This window comes from Emys orbicularis, chromosome 12 (assembly GCF_028017835.1).
Source record: "Emys orbicularis isolate rEmyOrb1 chromosome 12, rEmyOrb1.hap1, whole genome shotgun sequence".
Taxonomy (NCBI): Eukaryota; Metazoa; Chordata; order Testudines; family Emydidae; genus Emys; species Emys orbicularis.
This window is the reverse complement of record NC_088694.1, coordinates 46,956,855-46,974,882: the sequence shown is the minus strand read 5'-3', so window position 1 is coordinate 46,974,882 and position 18,028 is coordinate 46,956,855. Positions and strand designations below refer to the sequence as shown.

At 51.4% G+C, this 18,028-nt stretch overlaps 1 protein-coding gene across 2 annotated transcripts; it reads left to right on the top strand.

The window, feature by feature from the left end:
- Nucleotides 1-1,816: 1,816 nt before the first annotated feature.
- On the top strand, nt 1,817-17,703 carry LOC135886560 (granzyme H-like). 2 transcript variants are annotated; one of them, XM_065414312.1, is made up of 5 exons: nt 1,817-1,876; nt 14,544-14,691; nt 15,915-16,050; nt 16,288-16,560; nt 16,885-17,703. In XM_065414312.1, the coding sequence occupies exons 2-5, from the start codon at nt 14,591-14,593 to the stop codon at nt 17,026-17,028; spliced, it is 654 nt and encodes a 217-aa protein (XP_065270384.1). In that variant the 5' UTR covers nt 1,817-1,876; nt 14,544-14,590; the 3' UTR covers nt 17,029-17,703. The 2 variants fall into 2 exon arrangements, with proteins under 2 accessions (XP_065270384.1, XP_065270383.1); XM_065414311.1 differs by lacking the exon at nt 1,817-1,876 and adding an exon at nt 6,684-6,799.
- The last annotated feature ends 325 nt before the right edge of the window (nt 17,704-18,028 follow it).

The following is an 18,028-nucleotide window of genomic DNA, read 5'->3' as shown; positions in this document are numbered from 1 at the left end:
AGAGGCGGTGCGGTGGGGGGTGGGCGGTATGTGACCACAAATGCCCCCTCCAGATTAGCTACTTAGCTTATACTGACCATGCTAACATGGACTGAGCATGCTGGATAGCACTGCTGAAACGGGCTGCCCTCATTCTGTGCCCCCAGAATGGGCAGGCATGGGTCATCTCTGCTGGGGACCATCAATCCCGACCTGTAGACCCACCATCCCAGTCCAGGACTGAGACCCTCAGAGAGCTCCATTTGTGTTCCCCAATGTCTGACTCTGAGAACTGTTTCCATTCGTGACACGGCCATGCATGGGAATGCACCTTTCACTGCCAGGGGGACGGGGAGATGTTCCTGCTCATTTCAGCTTGAAAGTCAGGCCTCTGGGATGATAGCCTGCTACAGATGGCAGGGTTTTACCGTCCAGGCCATGGACACTGGGGGTTCATCAACACCACAAAACCCCCCCACTACAGCCAGTTTCAGAGACCGAGTCAATTGATCCTGTAGGATGGACCAGACTGGACACAGCCCCAGCTGTGCAGAGCCCAAGATGCTGAGCGTCTGCAGATGTTGGGGACCCATCCTTTCTCCCTGCCATGTGGCTGGGTGTACATGGCCCAGGACACCCTAGCACCCACCTACGCACTGGGAAACTGACCCTAAGGTTTCCTGTCCCCACCCAGCTGGGGCTGCAACCCCTCTGGGCCCAGGCAGAAGGGCTGCCCCCACCTCAGACAGGCCATGAAGATGCTTCTCGTGGGGGATGGGAAGACGTCATCTGGGAATGAATACGGGGTTCTCATGCTCTGTGGGTGCTGTCTGAGTTGTATTAGGGCACCCTGAGGGAGTGACACGGATGAGGAGAAGACCAGGGGATTTTATACATTTATGGGTCATGGCTTCAAACTCTTCTCCACAGCTCTGTGGGCTCAAAACATCCAATTTACCACAAGAGAAGCTAAAATTTGCAGGTGATCCCATGACTCCTGATGCTGGGGCTTTACAAAATACACCAAGGTATTTCAGGAGAGTTCGGAGCTTGATGGAGAAATGGGGCCAGGGCCTCAGTGCAATTTTAAGCCACTTTCTGGGGCCCTAAATTGTGGGCGTGTGAGATATTCAAATGTCTGGACAGCCAGGGTCACATTTCCAAGTGGTCACCCCTGTTGAGTGGGCACGTTTGCTCTTTACTCAACCATGCCAGCCATGGGGCAGGCCCAGAGGAACACGGCTCCAGCACCGTCTGTTTAGGGCCTTCCCCATCACCCATCACCATGGTATCAGTGCTCCCCCACCTCCAATGTGGTCTACATGCTCCCCATCTTCTGGGAGAATTCCTGTTGTGGGCTCTGTGGCTGTGCTACAGGAAGTCACAGGAGAGCCCCCATCCCCTTCTTACTGCTCTGAGACGCACGCTGGAGAGGAAGCAGGGAGCTGAGCCAAGCCAGCGGGTGACTCAGCGTCAGCCGCACTCCCCATCAGATTAGCTGCTGGAGCAGAGGAGACGGGCAAGCTCACGAACAGGGGCTGCTAACAGGGAGTTTCGCAAGGGAGTTCTCCAGGTGAAGGAGGAGCTAATTACAGCATCTGTGGGGTAAGTGACTGTCTGTAGTGTGTGTTTGTTTGAGTTTGGGGGTTACTTGCTGTGTGCTGAGCTTGTGTTTGTTTGGTTGGTTGTTTGAGGGACCGTGTGCTCTGGCTGGCAGTTGGAGGCAGGTTTGAAAGCTCGAAGCCTCTGGTAATTGGCTGAGCCTTACTCAGTGGGCGGGGCATTCACTCAGGCCAGGGCTTTATAAAGCCGCGCACAAGCGACCAGGGGCTGCTAACAGGGAGTTTCGCAAGGGAGTTCTCCAGGTGAAGGAGGAGCTAATTACAGCATCTGTGGGGTAAGTGACTGTCTGTAGTGTGTGTTTGTTTGAGTTTGGGGGTTACTTGCTGTGTGCTGAGCTTGTGTTTGTTTGTTTGGTTGTTTGAGGGACCGTGTGCTCTGGCTGGCAGTTGGAGGCAGGTTTGAAAGCTCGAAGCCTCTGGTAATTGGCTGAGCCTTACTCAGTGGGCGGGGCATTCACTCAGGCCAGGGCTTTATAAAGCCGCGCACAAGCGACCAGGGAGCTTTGCTAACAGGGAGTTTCGCAAGGGAGTTTAGAAGGGGAGTGGGAAGGGAGTGGGAGTCCCTCGCCAGCCGTAACCCCATCCCTGTGGCCCCCCCCTAAAACCTATAAACCAAACCACATTCCAAAACTTCCTTCTGTAAACCACCCTTTCACTAACTAGGATAAAATGCAGGCAGAAGCCCAGCAGCAGAGTGGGGGCTATCCAGTTTATTGCACCGACTGTTGCATGTATGATTACCTGCCCTGTGGGCGGGTGGCGTATGTGTGCAGTCGGTGCAAGGAGCTCCTGGCCCTCAGAGACCATGTACGGACTTTGGAGGCCAGGGTGGCGGAACTGGAGGAGCTGAGAGAGGCAGAGAGGTATGTTGATGAGGCTTTCCGGGACACTGTAGAATTGTCCCACCTCCGCTTAGACAGCACCTGTGCTGTTAAGGAGGAAGAAGGGCCCAGGGAAGTAGAGCAGTCAATGGAAGCAGAGGGAAACTTTCCCATAGTTGGGACCCTCCTTCCAGATGGTTCTGGGGTTGCCTCTCGCACTGAGGTTGCCTCTCCGGGGGAGGGAACTCCAGTTTCTAGGAAAAGGCAGGTGTTAGTAATGGGAGATTCGATTATTAGAAATGTAGATAGCTGGGTCTGTGATGACCGGGAGAACCGTATGGTGACTTGCCTGCCTGGTGCGAAGGTTGCGGATCTCTCGAGGCATCTAGATAGACTTATGTGTAGTGCTGGGGAGGAGCCGGTGGTCGTGGTACATGTAGGTACCAATGACATAGGGAAGGGTAGGAGAGATGTCCTGGAAGCCAAATTTAGGCTGCTAGGGAAGAGACTGAAATCCAGGACCTCTATGGTGGCATTTTCAGAAATGCTCCCAGTTCCACGCGCAGGGCCAGGTAGGCAGGCAGAGCTTCAGAGTCTCAATGCGTGGATGAGACGATGGTGTAGAGAGGAGGGGTTCACGTTCATTAGGAACTGGGGAAACTTCTGGGATGGGAGGAGCCTATACAGGAGAGATGGGCTCCACCTAAACCAAAGTGGAACCAGACTGCTGGCACTAAACATTAAAAAGGTTGTAGAGCAGTTTTTAAACTAGGAGATGGGGGAAAGCCGACTGCTGCAGAGGAGCGTGTGGATCGGACACAGACTTCCCTTAGGGGAGAGTCTGATGATAGAGAATCTCCAGGTTATAGTCAGGAGCAGAGGACTGAAAAGTATAATGTAAGGGCCGGATCAGATGATAAACAGCCACATAAAAAAGAATCTGGCACATCAGAAAAAGACAGGCTAATAAACAGGGACAAGTTTTTAAAGTGCTTGTACACAAATGCCAGAAGTCTAAATAATAAGATGGGTGAACTAGAGTGCCTTGTGATAAAGGAGGATATAGATATAATAGGCATCACAGAAACCTGGTGGACTGAGAGCAATCAATGGGACACAATCATTCCGGGGTACAAAATATATCGGAAGGACAGAACAGGCCGTGCAGGGGGAGGAGTGGCACTATATGTTAAAGAAAGTGTAGATTCAAATGAAGTAAAAATCTTAAGCGAATCCACAGGTTCCATAGAGTCTCTATGGATAGAAATTTCATGCTCTAGTAAAAATATAACATTAGGGATCTATTATCGACCACCTGACCAGGACAGTAATAGTGATGATGAAATGCTAAGGGAAATTAGAGAGGCTATCAAAATTAAGAACCCAATAATAGTGGGGGATTTCAATTATCCCCATATTGACTGGGAACATTTCACTTCAGGACGAAATGCAGAGATAAAATTTCTCGATACTTTAAATGACTGCTTCATGGAGCAGCTGGTACGGGAACCCACAAGGGGAGAGGTGACTCTAGATTTAATCCTGAGTGGAGCGCAGGAGCTGGTCCAAGAGGTAACTATAGCGGGACCGCTTGGAAATAGTGACCATAATACAATAGCATTCAACATGCCTGTGGTGGGAAGAACACCTCAACTGCCCAACACTGTGGCCTTTAATTTCAAAAGGGGGAACTATACAAAAATGAGGGGGTTAGTTAGACAAAAGTTAAAAGGTTCAGTGACTAAAGTGAAATCCCTGCAAGTTGCGTGGGCCCTTTTTAAAGACACCATAATAGAGGCTCAACTTCAATGTATACCCCAAATTAAGAAAAACAGTAAAAGAACTAAAAAAGAGCCACCGTGGCTTAACAACCATGTAAAAGAAGCAGTGAGAGATAAAAAGACTTCCTTTAAAAAGTGGAAGTCAAATCCTAGTGAGGCAAATAGAAAGGAGCACAAACACTGCCAACTTAAGTGCAAGAGTGTAATAAGAAAAGCCAAAGAGGAGTTTGAAGAACGGCTAGCCAAAAACTCCAAAGGTAATAACAAAATGTTTTTTAAGTACATCAGAAGCAGGAAGCCTGCTAAACAACCAGTGGGGCCCCTTGACGATGAAAATACAAAAGGAGCGCTTAAAGATGATAAAGTCATTGCGGAGAAACTAAATGGATTCTTTGCTTCAGTCTTCACGGCTGAGGATGTTAGGGAGATTCCCAAACCTGAGCTGGCTTTTGTAGGTGACAAATCTGAGGAACTGTCACAGATTGAAGTATCACTAGAGGAGGTTTTGGAATTAATTGATAAACTCAACATTAACAAGTCACCGGGACCAGATGGCATTCACCCAAGAGTTCTGAAAGAACTCAAATGTGAAGTTGCGGAACTATTAACTAAGGTTTGTAACCTGTCCTTTAAATCGGCTTCGGTACCCAATGACTGGAAGTTAGCTAATGTAACGCCAATATTTAAAAAGGGCTCTAGGGGTGATCCCGGCAATTACAGACCGGTAAGTCTAACGTCGGTACCGGGCAAATTAGTTGAAACAATAGTAAAGAACAAAATTGTCAGACACATAGAAAAACATAAACTCTTGAGCAATAGTCAACATGGTTTCTGTAAAGGGAAATCGTGTCTTACTAATCTATTAGAGTTCTTTGAAGGGGTCAACAAACATGTGGACAAGGGGGATCCGGTGGACATAGTGTACTTAGATTTCCAGAAAGCCTTTGACAAGGTCCCTCACCAAAGGCTCTTACGTAAATTAAGCTGTCATGGGATAAAAGGGAAGGTCCTTTCATGGATTGAGAACTGGTTAAAGGACAGGGAACAAAGGGTAGGAATTAATGGTAAATTCTCAGAATGGAGAGGGGTAACTAGTGGTGTTCCCCAAGGGTCAGTCCTAGGACCTATCCTATTCAATTTATTCATAAATGATCTGGAGAAAGGGGTAAACAGTGAGGTGGCAAAGTTTGCAGATGATACTAAACTACTCAAGATAGTTAAGACCAAAGCAGATTGCGAAGAACTTCAAAAAGATCTCACAAAACTAAGTGATTGGGCAACAAAATGGCAAATGAAATTTAATGTGGATAAATGTAAAGTAATGCACATTGGAAAAAATAACCCCAACTATACATACAACATGATGGGGGCTAATTTAGCTACAACGAGTCAGGAAAAAGATCTTGGCGTCATCGTGGATAGTTCTCTAAAGATGTCCACGCAGTGTGCAGAGGCGGTCAAAAAAGCAAACAGGATGTTAGGAATCATTAAAAAGGGGATAGAGAATAAGACTGAGAATATATTATTGCCCTTATATAAATCCATGGTTCGCCCACATCTCGAATACTGTGTACAGATGTGGTCTCCTCACCTCAAAAAAGATATTCTAGCACTAGAAAAGGTTCAGAAAAGAGCAACTAAAATGATTAAGGGTTTAGAGAGGGTCCCATATGAGGAAAGATTAAAGAGGCTAGGACTCTTCAGTTTGGAAAAGAGAAGACTAAGGGGGGACATGATAGAGGTGTATAAAATCATGAGTGATGTTGAGAAAGTGGATAAGGAAAAGTTATTTACTTATTCCCATAATACAAGAACTAGGGGTCACCAAAAGAAATTAATAGGCAGCAGGTTTAAAACAAATAAAAGGAAGTTCTTCTTCACGCAGCGCACAGTCAACTTGTGGAACTCCTTACCTGAGGAGGTTGTGAAGGCTAGGACTATAACAATGTTTAAAAGGGGACTGGATAAATTCATGGTGGCTAAGTCCATAAATGGCTATTAGCCAGGATGGGTAAGAATGGTGTCCCTAGCCTCTGTACATCAGAGGATGGAGATGGATGGCAGGAGAGAGATCACTTGATCATTGCCTGTTAGGTTCACTCCCTCTGGGGCACCTGGCATTGGCCACTGTCGGTAGACAGATACTGGGCTAGATGGACCTTTGGTCTGACCCAGTACGGCCTTTCTTATGTTCTTATGTTCTTATGTTTCCAGATGAGCCCGGTGCCAGTGTGCTGGGCTCCAGGCAGGCCCCATGGGGCCCTGCTTCCAGTTGCTCTGGGAGGCAGGGGAGAGATATTCCATCCCTGAGGGACTTTCCCCTGAGCTCCTTCCTCCAGAGAGAGGTTGTTTTCCAGCCACCAGCTCCCTCCCTCGTGCCCCCCATGTGTCAGTGGAGTAATGCTGAGGTTTCTGAGGGCACCTGCATGGTCCCAGCTCTCACGAGGGGAAAGCGAAAATGATCTGCGGTTTCCTGCTGACTCTATAAATCCTCCAGTACTGAGGCACGAGCACTGTCACTTTCCCCAGATGGTGACGATGCTGATTCTGATCCTGCTGCCCGTGGCCTTTCTCCTGCCCCCCGGTGCTGGGGCTGGTGAGTGTGGGGGGGTCAGGGATCCTGGGGAGTGGAGCCGGGAGCTCTCTGGGCTGTTTGCAAATTCTGGATCCTCCCCAGAGTAAGATGCGTCTCCCAGGGTGATTTCTGGCTCCCAGGACCCAGCTAGGGAAGAGTTTGGAGGTGGGGGTGAAGGAGTTGGGTGGTGGAGCTGGTGTTGAGATAAAGCCCCCGAGAGATACATAGAGAGCTTGCGAGCAGGAGAGAGACAGAGGAGGATCTTAACTAGGAGCTAGGAGCCAAGACTCCTGGGTTCTATCCCCTGCTTGGGAGTGGGGTCGAGTGATTAGAGTGGAGCTCGGGGATGGCAGCCCGGACTCCAGGTTTCTAGCTCCTTTGTCTGTGGTGTCATTTTAAATTGAAGCTCTTTAGGGAAGGGACTGACTTTCCCTGAGGGTCTGTGCAGCACCCGGCACAACGGGGCTCTCATCTGGGTTGGTGGCACCATATGCAAATAACAGCACCAGACTGTCAATACAGCCTCGTTCCTATGGACATCAAACTAACAGCCATGAGTCGTCTGTTAAAACATTCAGATGTGAGCTGCGCACAAACTTGTATTGCTTTAATTATCGTGATTTTAAACCACATTTGTGGTTCAACTGGTTCAGCTCTGCCTGTGGCTGCCCTGATATTGATTTAAACTTGGCCAAAGCGTCGGAAACTTCCCAGGGACTCGTTAACCTCAGAGAACCAGCCTTCAACCAATACAAGTGCCTCAAGATGTGCATTTGCACAGGGTTAAAACAAACCATGCAGTCTGGCAATTCCTAATTCCTACATCCCCCTGATAGTTAGAGACCTTCTCACTTCCACCTCCATCTATCCCTGCCCAGTTTATCCCCTTTTGTTCTTCTACCTACATTGTCCTTCAGCTTCACCAGCTCTTCCCCCCTTCCTGTCCCCTCCACCCTGATGTCTTTACATTGATTGTCTAGCTTTGACTTCACCCACCTGGGCTGAGACGTGTTCAGAGTTGGTCTGAAAAGTTTTTCCCGGGGAAATTTCGACTTTTCGTTGAAAACCCCCAAAGTAATTTGTTTTTCTAATAACTTTTTATTAATTTTTAAAAGATACATAGAGAGAGTGAGAAAACAAACAGCAAAATATACATAAACTTATCATAATGCATAAACACCTCATAAGATATTAAGTATTTGCTACCTCACCTTAGCTAGGCTTGAAACATTTAGTTATCTGTAGTATGAATGGTTAGAATTTCAATCCCTTATTGTATTCCACAATTTACAAACAAAATATGCTTTATAAAAATCCAGCTAGTTAAAAAAATATATTAAAGTAAGATAAAGGCTAGAAGCAAAATTCAAATGAGAGGGATAGATACAGGGAGTGGAAGTGGGTAGGGAAAAGGGGATTTAAGGTGGGCCCATGCATTCGATAGGACCATCATATACTTCCAGGAGATCATCTCATATCTCTAGCAACTTTTTTGGGGACTCTCTGTAAAAGTCTGTAGCTCTTTCCATGGTAGCCAAGCTTAGGATGTCTATGCTCTAATCTTTGATTGTTAGTTGCTTTTTGGATTTCCGTTTTGGTGGTACTTGTCTTTTCACTGCTGTTAGTGCTCTGCTTAGCTAAATTTCAGAGTAGCAGCTGTATTAGTCTGTATCCACAAAAAGAACAGGAGTACTTGTGGCACCTTAGAGACTAACAAATTTATTTGAGCATAAGCTTTCGTGGGCTACAGCCCACTTCATCGGATGCATAGAATGGAAAACACAGAAAGAAGATATTTATACATACAGAGAACATGAAAAGGTGGAAGTAGCCATACCAACTGTAAGAGGCCAATCAATTGAGATGAGCTATCAGCAGCAGGAGAAAAAAAACCTTTGAAGTGATAATCGAGATGACCCATAGAAAGTGTGAGGATACTTAACATGGGGAAATAGATTCAATTAGTGTAATGACCCAACCGTTCCCAGTATCTGTTTAGACCTAAGTTAATTGTATCTAATTTGCATATTAATTCAAGTTCAGCAGTCTCTCTTTGGAGTCTGTTTTTGAAATTTTTTTGTTGCAAAATTGCCACCTTCAAGTCTGTCACTGAGTGGCTAGAGAGGTTGAAGTGTTCTCCCACTGGTTTTTGAATGTTATGATTCCTGATGTCAGATTTGTGTCCATTTATTCTTTTGCGTAGAGACTGTCCGGTTTATACATGGGCCAAAGGAGAGCGGGAGTTTGTTCATGAGAAGAGAAATTAGGAAATTGTGCACCAAACTGATTTTAGCTGAAATGACAGCTCTGAGTGCCTCCCTCTAACCTCCCCTGCCCTGCCCTGCCCTGCCCTGCCGCGCGGCCTGGTGCATTTCGCTCGCTGCTTCTTATCCGGCAATGAATAAAAATGAAGTTGCAAAACAATGAAGTGGTGCCTTCCTGGGAATTGAATGAATGCCCCCAGCCTCGGACTCCCAGCTAACTTGTACCTAGCAGGTGTAACCAAGGTTTTGGGCCCAGGGGGGAATTCACCCCCTGGGTTTGAGTAATTCATGCTGGATCTGCTAGAAAGACAAGGAAAATCACAGGTGAAAAAGTAAATCACTGTGTGTGTTGTCAGTTCTCTGACTCCAGTATCCCACCACTGACACCTGGACCACCTCCATGCCAACAGGAGTGCACTTTAGGCCCACTGCAAGAGAAATCGGTACCACGGTATTTTAGTTTCCCTTGTATATCATTCCTCTTCCACTCCGCACCTGTCTGTGGACAGAGGGGTCACAAAGAGCAGGAAGACCAGTCCCCTGCATCAGGCATCTCAGCCCAGATGTTAAGGCCTGATCCCAAAGATCCTCTGTGTGTCCCCCCAGCCCGACTGACTCTAATCAAGGACTATTTGGGCAGGGGGTAAACTCCATTGCTGTTTGCAACAGCTCCCTTGCAAAGAAAATGCACCACAAACCTAGCCCAGTACAGCCGGGATCCACAGACCGGACGCGGCTCTGATGCTCTGGGAAGAGACGTCTCAGACTGGGACACGGCACCATCTGCTGATGCCTATTAGTGTCATCACATTGTTCCCCTGGATCTTCCCCATCTGCCTGTCTGTAGTTACTTGTTTTCTCCTGTTCTATACCTAGACTGTGAGCAACTGGGGAGAGGGGCCATTGCTGTGTTTTGTGTTTGTACAGCACCTGGCACAGTGGGGTCCTGGGCCATAGCTGGGAGTCCACTTAGGTGCTACTGTGATACACCTAACAAGTCATGTGCAGCGGCAATGGGATCCTTTGCCATGACTGGGTCTTCTAGGTGCTACCATAATACACCTAATAAACACTGTACAGCGCCCAGCACAATGCAGCCCTGGTCATCTGACAATCCTGGACATGCTCCATGTCTCAGGTTGGACGCCAGGAACCAGAGTCACCCCAGGTCCCAGCTCAAGCTGCCATCAGATCTGTGGGTGTCACAGTGCCAGGCAGAGCAGTAAATGCTGACTGAGCCAGGGCAGGTGCAGGGAGCAAGCTGGGGCACTTGGTGAGCTGGGTCCAGTCACACCCCAGCAGTGAGAATCCAGTGGATGCAGTGTTCTCCATCCCAGTCCCAGGGACGCAGACACCTTCCCAGGTCCGGGACTCTGTCCTGGAGGACTGATGCTTCACAAAGGATCTAGGAGGGCTTACAGTGAACAAGCAGTGCCATGAGCTCCCCACACACCTCTGGGACAAAACTGACCAGAGCCTGGGCTGTAAAATCAGGGAGGGGATTTTGCCTCTCTATGCAGCATTAGTGAGACTAATAGCAGCCCTGGGATGGGGGACAGGCTGGTTTGGGGGAGTAGGGAATGGACATGGAGTCTTTCCCCTATAGGGGGTGCCAGCTATGATACAACCTCATAGCAGGGGACTGGCTGGTTCTAGGGGTACAGAATGAGATGTGGGGCCTTTCCCCTCTTGGACATATCTGTGCTGCTGTCACTGTTCCAAGCACCTGTAGCTACCATCAGGGTCCAGACAGCAGGTCGGTCCAGCACTGGTAGGGTGAAATGATGGGTCTAGAATGGATGTACAGGGATGTGCACCAATCTAGAAGGGATCTACAGGTAGCTATGTGGGTATGGATAGATCTAGAATGAACAGCATCAACTGAAGTGAATCTAGCAAGAATTTAAATGGAGTGAGTTGGGTATTCATGCATGTATATTGATTTTGAATGGATTCACAGAGGTTCTGGAATTATTTTAGATCGGGGTGGACAAATTTTTTGGCCCGAGGGCCACATCTGGGTATGGAAATTGTATGATGGGCTATGAATGCTCATGAAATTGGTGGTTTGGGGTGCAGGTGGGTGTGAGGGCTCCGGCTGGGGGTGCGGGCTCTGGGGTTAGGCTGGGGATGAGGAGTTGGGGGTGCAGGAGGGTGCTCCGGGCTGGGACCGAGGGGCTTGGAGGGCAGGAGGGGGATCAGGGATGGGGCAGGGGGGTTGGGGCACAGGAGGGGGTTGGAGGTGCAGGTTCCGGGTGGTGCTTACCTCAAGCAGTTCCCAGAAACAGTGGCATGTCCCCCCTCCGGCTCCTATGCGGAGGCGTGGCCAGGTGGCTCTGCGTGCTACCCTGTGCACAGGCATCACCCCTGCAGCTCCCATTGGCTGTGGTTCCTGGCCAATGGGAACCGTAGGGGCGGCGCTTGGGGTGAGGGCAGCATGCGGAGCCCCTTCGCTGCCCCTATGCGTAGGACCGGAGTGGGGTCAGGATGCTGCTCCTGGGAGCCGTTCAGAGTGGGGCAAGACCCTGATCCCACTCCCCGACTGGAGCACCGGAGCCGGACAAGCCCCAGACCCCGCTTCCCGGCAGGAGCTCGAGGGCCGGATTTAAATGTGTGGAGGGCCAGATGTGGCCCCTGGGCCATAGTTTGCCCACCTCAGTTCGACAGTGACACTGATATCTGGATGGACAGATCCCACCCCTCATTCATCAGACATAGCAATTCCAAGAGAGGGATCCAGAGCCAAATAATGGAAGAGCTGAGATTGGATCTACCAATAGGCAGTTACTAATGGATGGAAACAGAGTTAATGTCAGTCAAAGTGAGTTCATGGAGAACAGATCATGTTCAATGACCATCATGTCATTTCTGAGCAACCTTAAAAGTCTGGTTTATTAAGGAGACCGTGCTGTTGTGATATATACGTGGATTCCCTTAGGGAGTGTGCCCAACTACCACACAATATTCATATTGAGAAATTAGCTCTCTAAACACTCAACATGGCTCCAAAATGGTTCTCCTTAAAATATGATCTTCAATGGGGAATCAGCATCCATTGGGGTGTTGCTGGTGGGCCCCGCAAAGATCTGATCTGGGCCTGATGTTATTCAGTATCTATAGCAATGATCTGGAAGTTCATGTAAATTGTTGCTGGCAAAGTTTGCAGAGAACACAAGGATAGGTGGGATGGGGATGTCTCCAAGCTACAGAGCTACCTGGGTCACCTGGTGAGTTGGGTGCAATTAGACCTGCACATGAATCCAGCCAAATGCAAGGTCAAACATCGAGGGAGAAGGGATGTCGTTCATGCTGGAGGACGGGAGCTGTGTCCTGGAGAGCAGGGGCTCTGAAAGGGAGCATGGCGGAACCCATCCAAACAGGAGATTTCAATGGAATGCTGGAGCTAAGCAGGCAGATACCGTCCTTAGATGCATAAACCAGGGGATATTCAGTAGCAGCAAGGAGTTGGGGTCACCTCTGGATTCGTCCCTTGTGGGACCATGACTGGAGATTTTGTCCAGCTCTAATGTCCACACCTTTAGCAGGACTTTGGGAAACTGAAAAGAGCTACAAGAACAAGCTGGTGGGGAGAGCTTCAAGGAGAGTGATCTTCTGAGGATTTTGGAGGCGAAGAGGGGAGTTGGCCTGTCTGAAGGAAACTCCATGGGGCGGGGGTTTTGAGAGCAGGGTCTCTTCAGCCTCTGTGGCCAAGACAAGACAAGACCCAATGGCCAGGAACTGGAGTAAGAAAAGGTCTGGCTGAGACTAATATTCAATCATTAAACATGGAGCCATGGGAACAACTGACCCAGGGCCATGTAGAGACAGGAGTTGCTGGGTGGGTTCTGGCTCTGGGGTGTCCACCAGGGGGTCAGGTTAGAAGGTCATAATGGTCCCTCCAGGCCTTGAAATCTAGGGGTCTGGGTATCTAGGTGCAGAGAAGCCCAGGGGTGTTTCTTACACCTGTAGTAGGGAGGGGGGAGGGTTAACCACATCTGCAGCCAGTCTGGGTGGGCACCAGAGCAGGGAGGAAACCCCCCACCCTGATGTGGGCACAGCTGTGGCTGGAGGCTTCTCCAATTGGAGTCTCCACCCCTGGGCCATCTGGGGTGGGAGTTTCCGGGCAGCAGGGTACATGTCAGGTGGTTGCCAGGCGCTGCCCCCCCTCCCCACGCCTGGTCCATATAACCCCCGGGGCTCAGGCAGAGGCTCCGTGCCCATCCCTGGATATATCTGACAATGCAGCTCTTGATCCTTGTCCTGCTTCCCGTGGCCTTTCTCCTTCCCACTGGGTCTCAGGCTGGTGACTTTGGGGTGGGATCAGGGCCCATGGGGAGCATGACCCTCCCATATGGGGAGCTGTGGGCAGTGTTTAGGGTCTCCCCCTTGCTCCTGCTGGGGCCAAGCACCTGTATTGAACCCTGCATCCTCTCCTGAGTGCGGCTGGGGCTCTCACAGCAGCCCAAGGGGTTGGGTGGCCAAGCCCCCACAGGCTCCTTTGGGACCCCACTGCCAATCCCTGTCCCAGACAGGGAGGTCGGCCATGGGGCTAGGCCACTGGGCTGGGACCCAAGAAATCTGGGACCATTCCCAGATCTGCCCAGGATCTCTGTGGACAGGGATTTGTATGGATTGAGGATGGTCACTGAAATCCCTTAGGCGGGTTTACAAACAATCTCCCTGGACCTCAGTTTCCCTATCTGTACAATGTGAAGAATAATTCAGCTTGTGTCTGGACGCTGCCTGAGTCAGTGAAAGGTCTGGAGCAAGGGAGCCCCTGATCTCGGTTAGTTTCTGCGCAGCCCCTGGCATAAAAGGGGCTTGGTTCTCGGTCTATCTGCCACCCTCATGCAAAAAACAGCAATTTGTTAAAGGTGAGATTTTCCAACACACCCACCCACCCCAGTGGAAACTTCTTCAGAGGTGATCAGAGACGTTTTTTATTTTCCATGAGAAAAAAAAACCAAAGTGGTATTTTTAAAATTTCACCTAAATATTACCTAACACTTGGGGGGAAAGAATCAGAATAATTCAGACAGGTTTGAGACGAGGCTTTCTGAGAAAAAATGACATTCGTAAAAAGTTTGGCGGGTCAGTCTGGGAGCAGCCCTGGCTGGTGACTGTGGGCTGATGGAGAAGAAGCATCCACAAGGGACCTGTCTGTGCCCTTCCAGGGGCTCCCTGGCTTAATCTGGGGTGACTTCGGCCCCCAAAGCTGTTAACTCAAGGCAGTGCAATTACTGACCCACTCCTGGTGCGTTTGGCACCGATTCTCCACACAGCGAGGTGGGAGCTTTAGATTTACCCTCCGGCCCCATGGGGTGTCCAATCTGGGGGAGAACTGAGGAGGGGGCAGAGTTCCAGGCACAGGGATCCCCCACAGAGAGCATCAGAGGGGATGGGATGAGGTTGTAGAGACTCCCCTTTGGGATGGGGAGCTCAGTCCCAGCCCGGTCCAGGGAGATGATGGGGCTCTTTCTATGAATCTGGTCTCTCCCCAGGTGAGATTATTGGGGGTCGGGAAGCCAAGCCCCACTCCAGACCCTACATGGCCTATCTGGAAATACAACGCAAAGGGAAGAACTCTATCTGTGGAGGGTTCCTGGTGGCGGAGAACTTCGTGCTGACGGCCGCTCACTGCAATGGAGAGTAAGCGCCTCTGTGCTGGGGATGTCGGGGCAGGTCGGGCGTTAGTGGGTGATGGGGGAGCCGGGAGCTCTGGTGCCATCATAGGCTCCAGAGAAGGAGGAGTTTGTGCGACAGGCTGAGAGAGCAGAACCCAGGGATATGATCTGGTCAGGGGGCGGTGGCGTGTCTCTAGGGGTCTCTGCAAACCATGGTCCAGAGCCAACGCTGGGTAAATCAATGGAGCTACAGCCATTGACCCATTGACACCAGCTGGGGTCTGGCACATTGTCCTGATTGGGGCAGGGAGAAAGTCACAGCCCCAAGACAGCTCTGCGGGGCTCTGGGCTGGAAGGAGCTGGCATAGACCCAGGGCCGGTGCAAGGATGTTTCGCGCCCTAGGCGAAACGTCCACCTTGCGCCCTTCCCCCTCCCCGAGCCCTGCGGCAGTTCCCCGCCCCCCCACCCTGAGGCGCCCCCCTGCGGCAGCTCCCCACCCCCCCTCCTCCCTGAGGCGCCCCCCCCCGACAGCTCCCCACCCCAGCTCACCTCTGCTCCACCTCCTCCCCAAGCACGCCGTCGCTGCTCCACTTCTCCCGCCTCCCAGGCTTGCGGCGCCAATCAGCTGTTTGGCGCCGCAAGCCTGGGAGGGAGAGAAGCAGAGTGGGGCGGCGTGCTCAGGGGAGGAGGCGGAGCAGAGGTGAGCTGGAGCGGGGAGTTCCCCTGCGTCCCGTCCCCCCTGACTTGCAGCAGGCAGCCCTCCCCACGTCCCCCTGCCCCAGCTCCTTCCGCCTAAATGCCGACGATGAGCGGGACGGCTGAAGATCCGGCCGCCGCGGTCGCCGCTGAAGAAAATGCCGCCTCCCAAATGCTAGCGCGCTAGGCGACCCCCTAGGTTGCCTAATAGGTTGCACCAGCCCTGCATAGACCCCTGTCTGGATCTAGCCAGGGGGTGGGGAGGAGCTGAGACCCAGGGGGCAGGAGGACTGCGGGGTGTGAAGGAGCTCAGAGGAACAACACAAGGGGCTGGTAGAGACACAGGCTGGGACCCCAACACCACTGGGCAGGGTCTGTGTGCTGCAGCCATTGCCTCCTAGAGGGGAAAAGTCCCCTGTGCTATTTCCCGGCCCAGAAGAGCCCTGTCCTCCCCATATCACTGCTCATGAGTCAGACCCACATGTGCCCCTCCCCCTCCTCACGTATGCTCCTGCCCCTAACGCCCCATGTATTGCTCTTGGCTTTCACAGCGAGATCACTGTCCAGCTGGGAGCCCATAACATTAGTGAACAGGAACGGAGCCAACAAAAATTCTCCGTGCGCCACCGGATCCCCCACCGGCAGTACAACAAGACAACCCTCAACAATGACATCATGCTGCTGCAGGTAAGTCCCCCCATCCCATCACCTGCCCCCAGTTACCTCTCACAGCTGCACGTGCCCCCCCCCATTCCATCACCCCGCCCCCAGTTACCTCAGAGAGCTGCAGGTACTGCCCCCATCCCATCCTCCGATCCCCAGTGACCTCTCAGGCATGGGTTTGAGTGTTTCTGGCTATTGGGGTGTGTCTCTGTGTCCTTGAGTGCGACCCTCACATTGATCTTCATCGTTCTTGTGTCTCAGCTGGCGAAGAGAGCGAAGCTGAACAGATGGGTGGATACCATCGCCCTGCCCCGCGCCAGCAAGAGAGTAAAGCCAGGGACCGTGTGCAGCGTCGCCGGCTGGGGCGGCACTAGCACAGAGAGTGAATCATCCCCCGCCACTCTCCAGGAGGTGGACGTGGTGGTGATGCCGGATGCCGCATGTCCGAGGAACCCTAATGGGCCATACAGCGACTATAAATCGTCCACCATGATGTGTGTGGGGGATCCAAAGACGGGCAAAGACTCTTGGAAGGTGATTCTCCTCCTGTCTTCAAGCATCTTTGATAAATCGTTATTATTAATGAGGCTGTTGGTGTTGCAGTCCGGCATACGAGTGGCGGACAGCGATCTGGCCCCACTGTGCTTGGTGCTGTACAAATGAATGGGAAAATATCTGGTTTTCTCCCAAGGGAAGCAGAGACCAGCTCTAGGGGTAGGGGTGGGGGGACTGATACCAGCTGGGCCTTGGGGGAGCCGAGCAGAGACCGGGTGGACATAGGGGGCTGTCACTGAGCTGTGCATCAGCGGGAATGACTCACTGAGCTGTTCTCCATCTGTGGTTTGTTTTATTTCACAGGGCGATTCTGGGGGCCCCCTGGTGTGCGGGAAAACAGCCCAGGGCGTCGTCTCTTGGGGGCATCGCACCCCTCCTGGGGTGTACACGAAAGTCTCCACCTTCATCCCCTGGATACGGGCGACGATGAGGAGGCTGCAGCCCTGAGCCAAGCCGGGAATAGCTGCAGGGGCCGGAGCTGCGTCATTTCTGTTCTTTGCTGATGCCCAGATGTAGGGCCTGCTTTGCAAATTGGCTGAGCCCCCCTCTCCCCAGGATAGCCCCCCCTCCATTGCTCCACTCAGGCAGTGCCCAGCCCATGAGCATCAAGGCACTGGGCCTCGGGGAGTTAGGAACCAGGTTCAAGACCAGCTCCTATCCACTCTCTTGGCAATCCCAAAACAGAGCCTTAGGCTGCCTCTTTGCTAGGGAAACAGCTGTTTCCCCCCCCCCCCCCCGGGGGTAACGGACACAAGCCAAACCCTGGGGCAGACCCGGCGGTTTGTAGCTCTCCCCCATGTCAGCTGGTCGAGTGACCATTTATTGGGGGATCTTCATTGTTATCTAACCTGCTAAAGCCTGTGAAAACTGCAGCCTGCCCTGTCCTCACTGGACCTCTCCCATGGGTTAGTTCATCGGGCTGCCACCGCCCGTTCCAAACACACCTGTTCCCAGCGCTGGCGAGGCCAGAGGGAAGGAAACGCAGTGAAGGCTGCACTGAACTGATTGCAGATCAATCCCTGGCACTGATCCCTCCTTCCCACCTTCCCTCTCCCACCGTGCCGCGCGGCCTGCTGCATTTCGCTCACTGCTCCATTGCCAGCAATGAATAAAAATGAAGTTACAAAAAAACGTGTTTCAGGTACTGAGCGATCAACGCGAGCTGTGAAATCCAGAGCAGCTGCTGCAGCTGCCAGGGCCAGGAGGGAATTAACCCCTACAGGGGAAGGCTGAGGTTGTGGTTAATGCGCTAAGCTGGGGCCTAGGACACATCAAATTTTTGACACTGAGTGCACGTCCCCTCCCCATTTGTCCACTTGATCTTTCCTGACTAGCTGGTAACCATGAATTTTAATCGTCCAGTCATGGGAATCATCCCAGCAGGTTCCAGTCACACCTGCTACACCAAACTGATGCTCCTAGAGGAGCAATTCCAATTCCTCGTGTT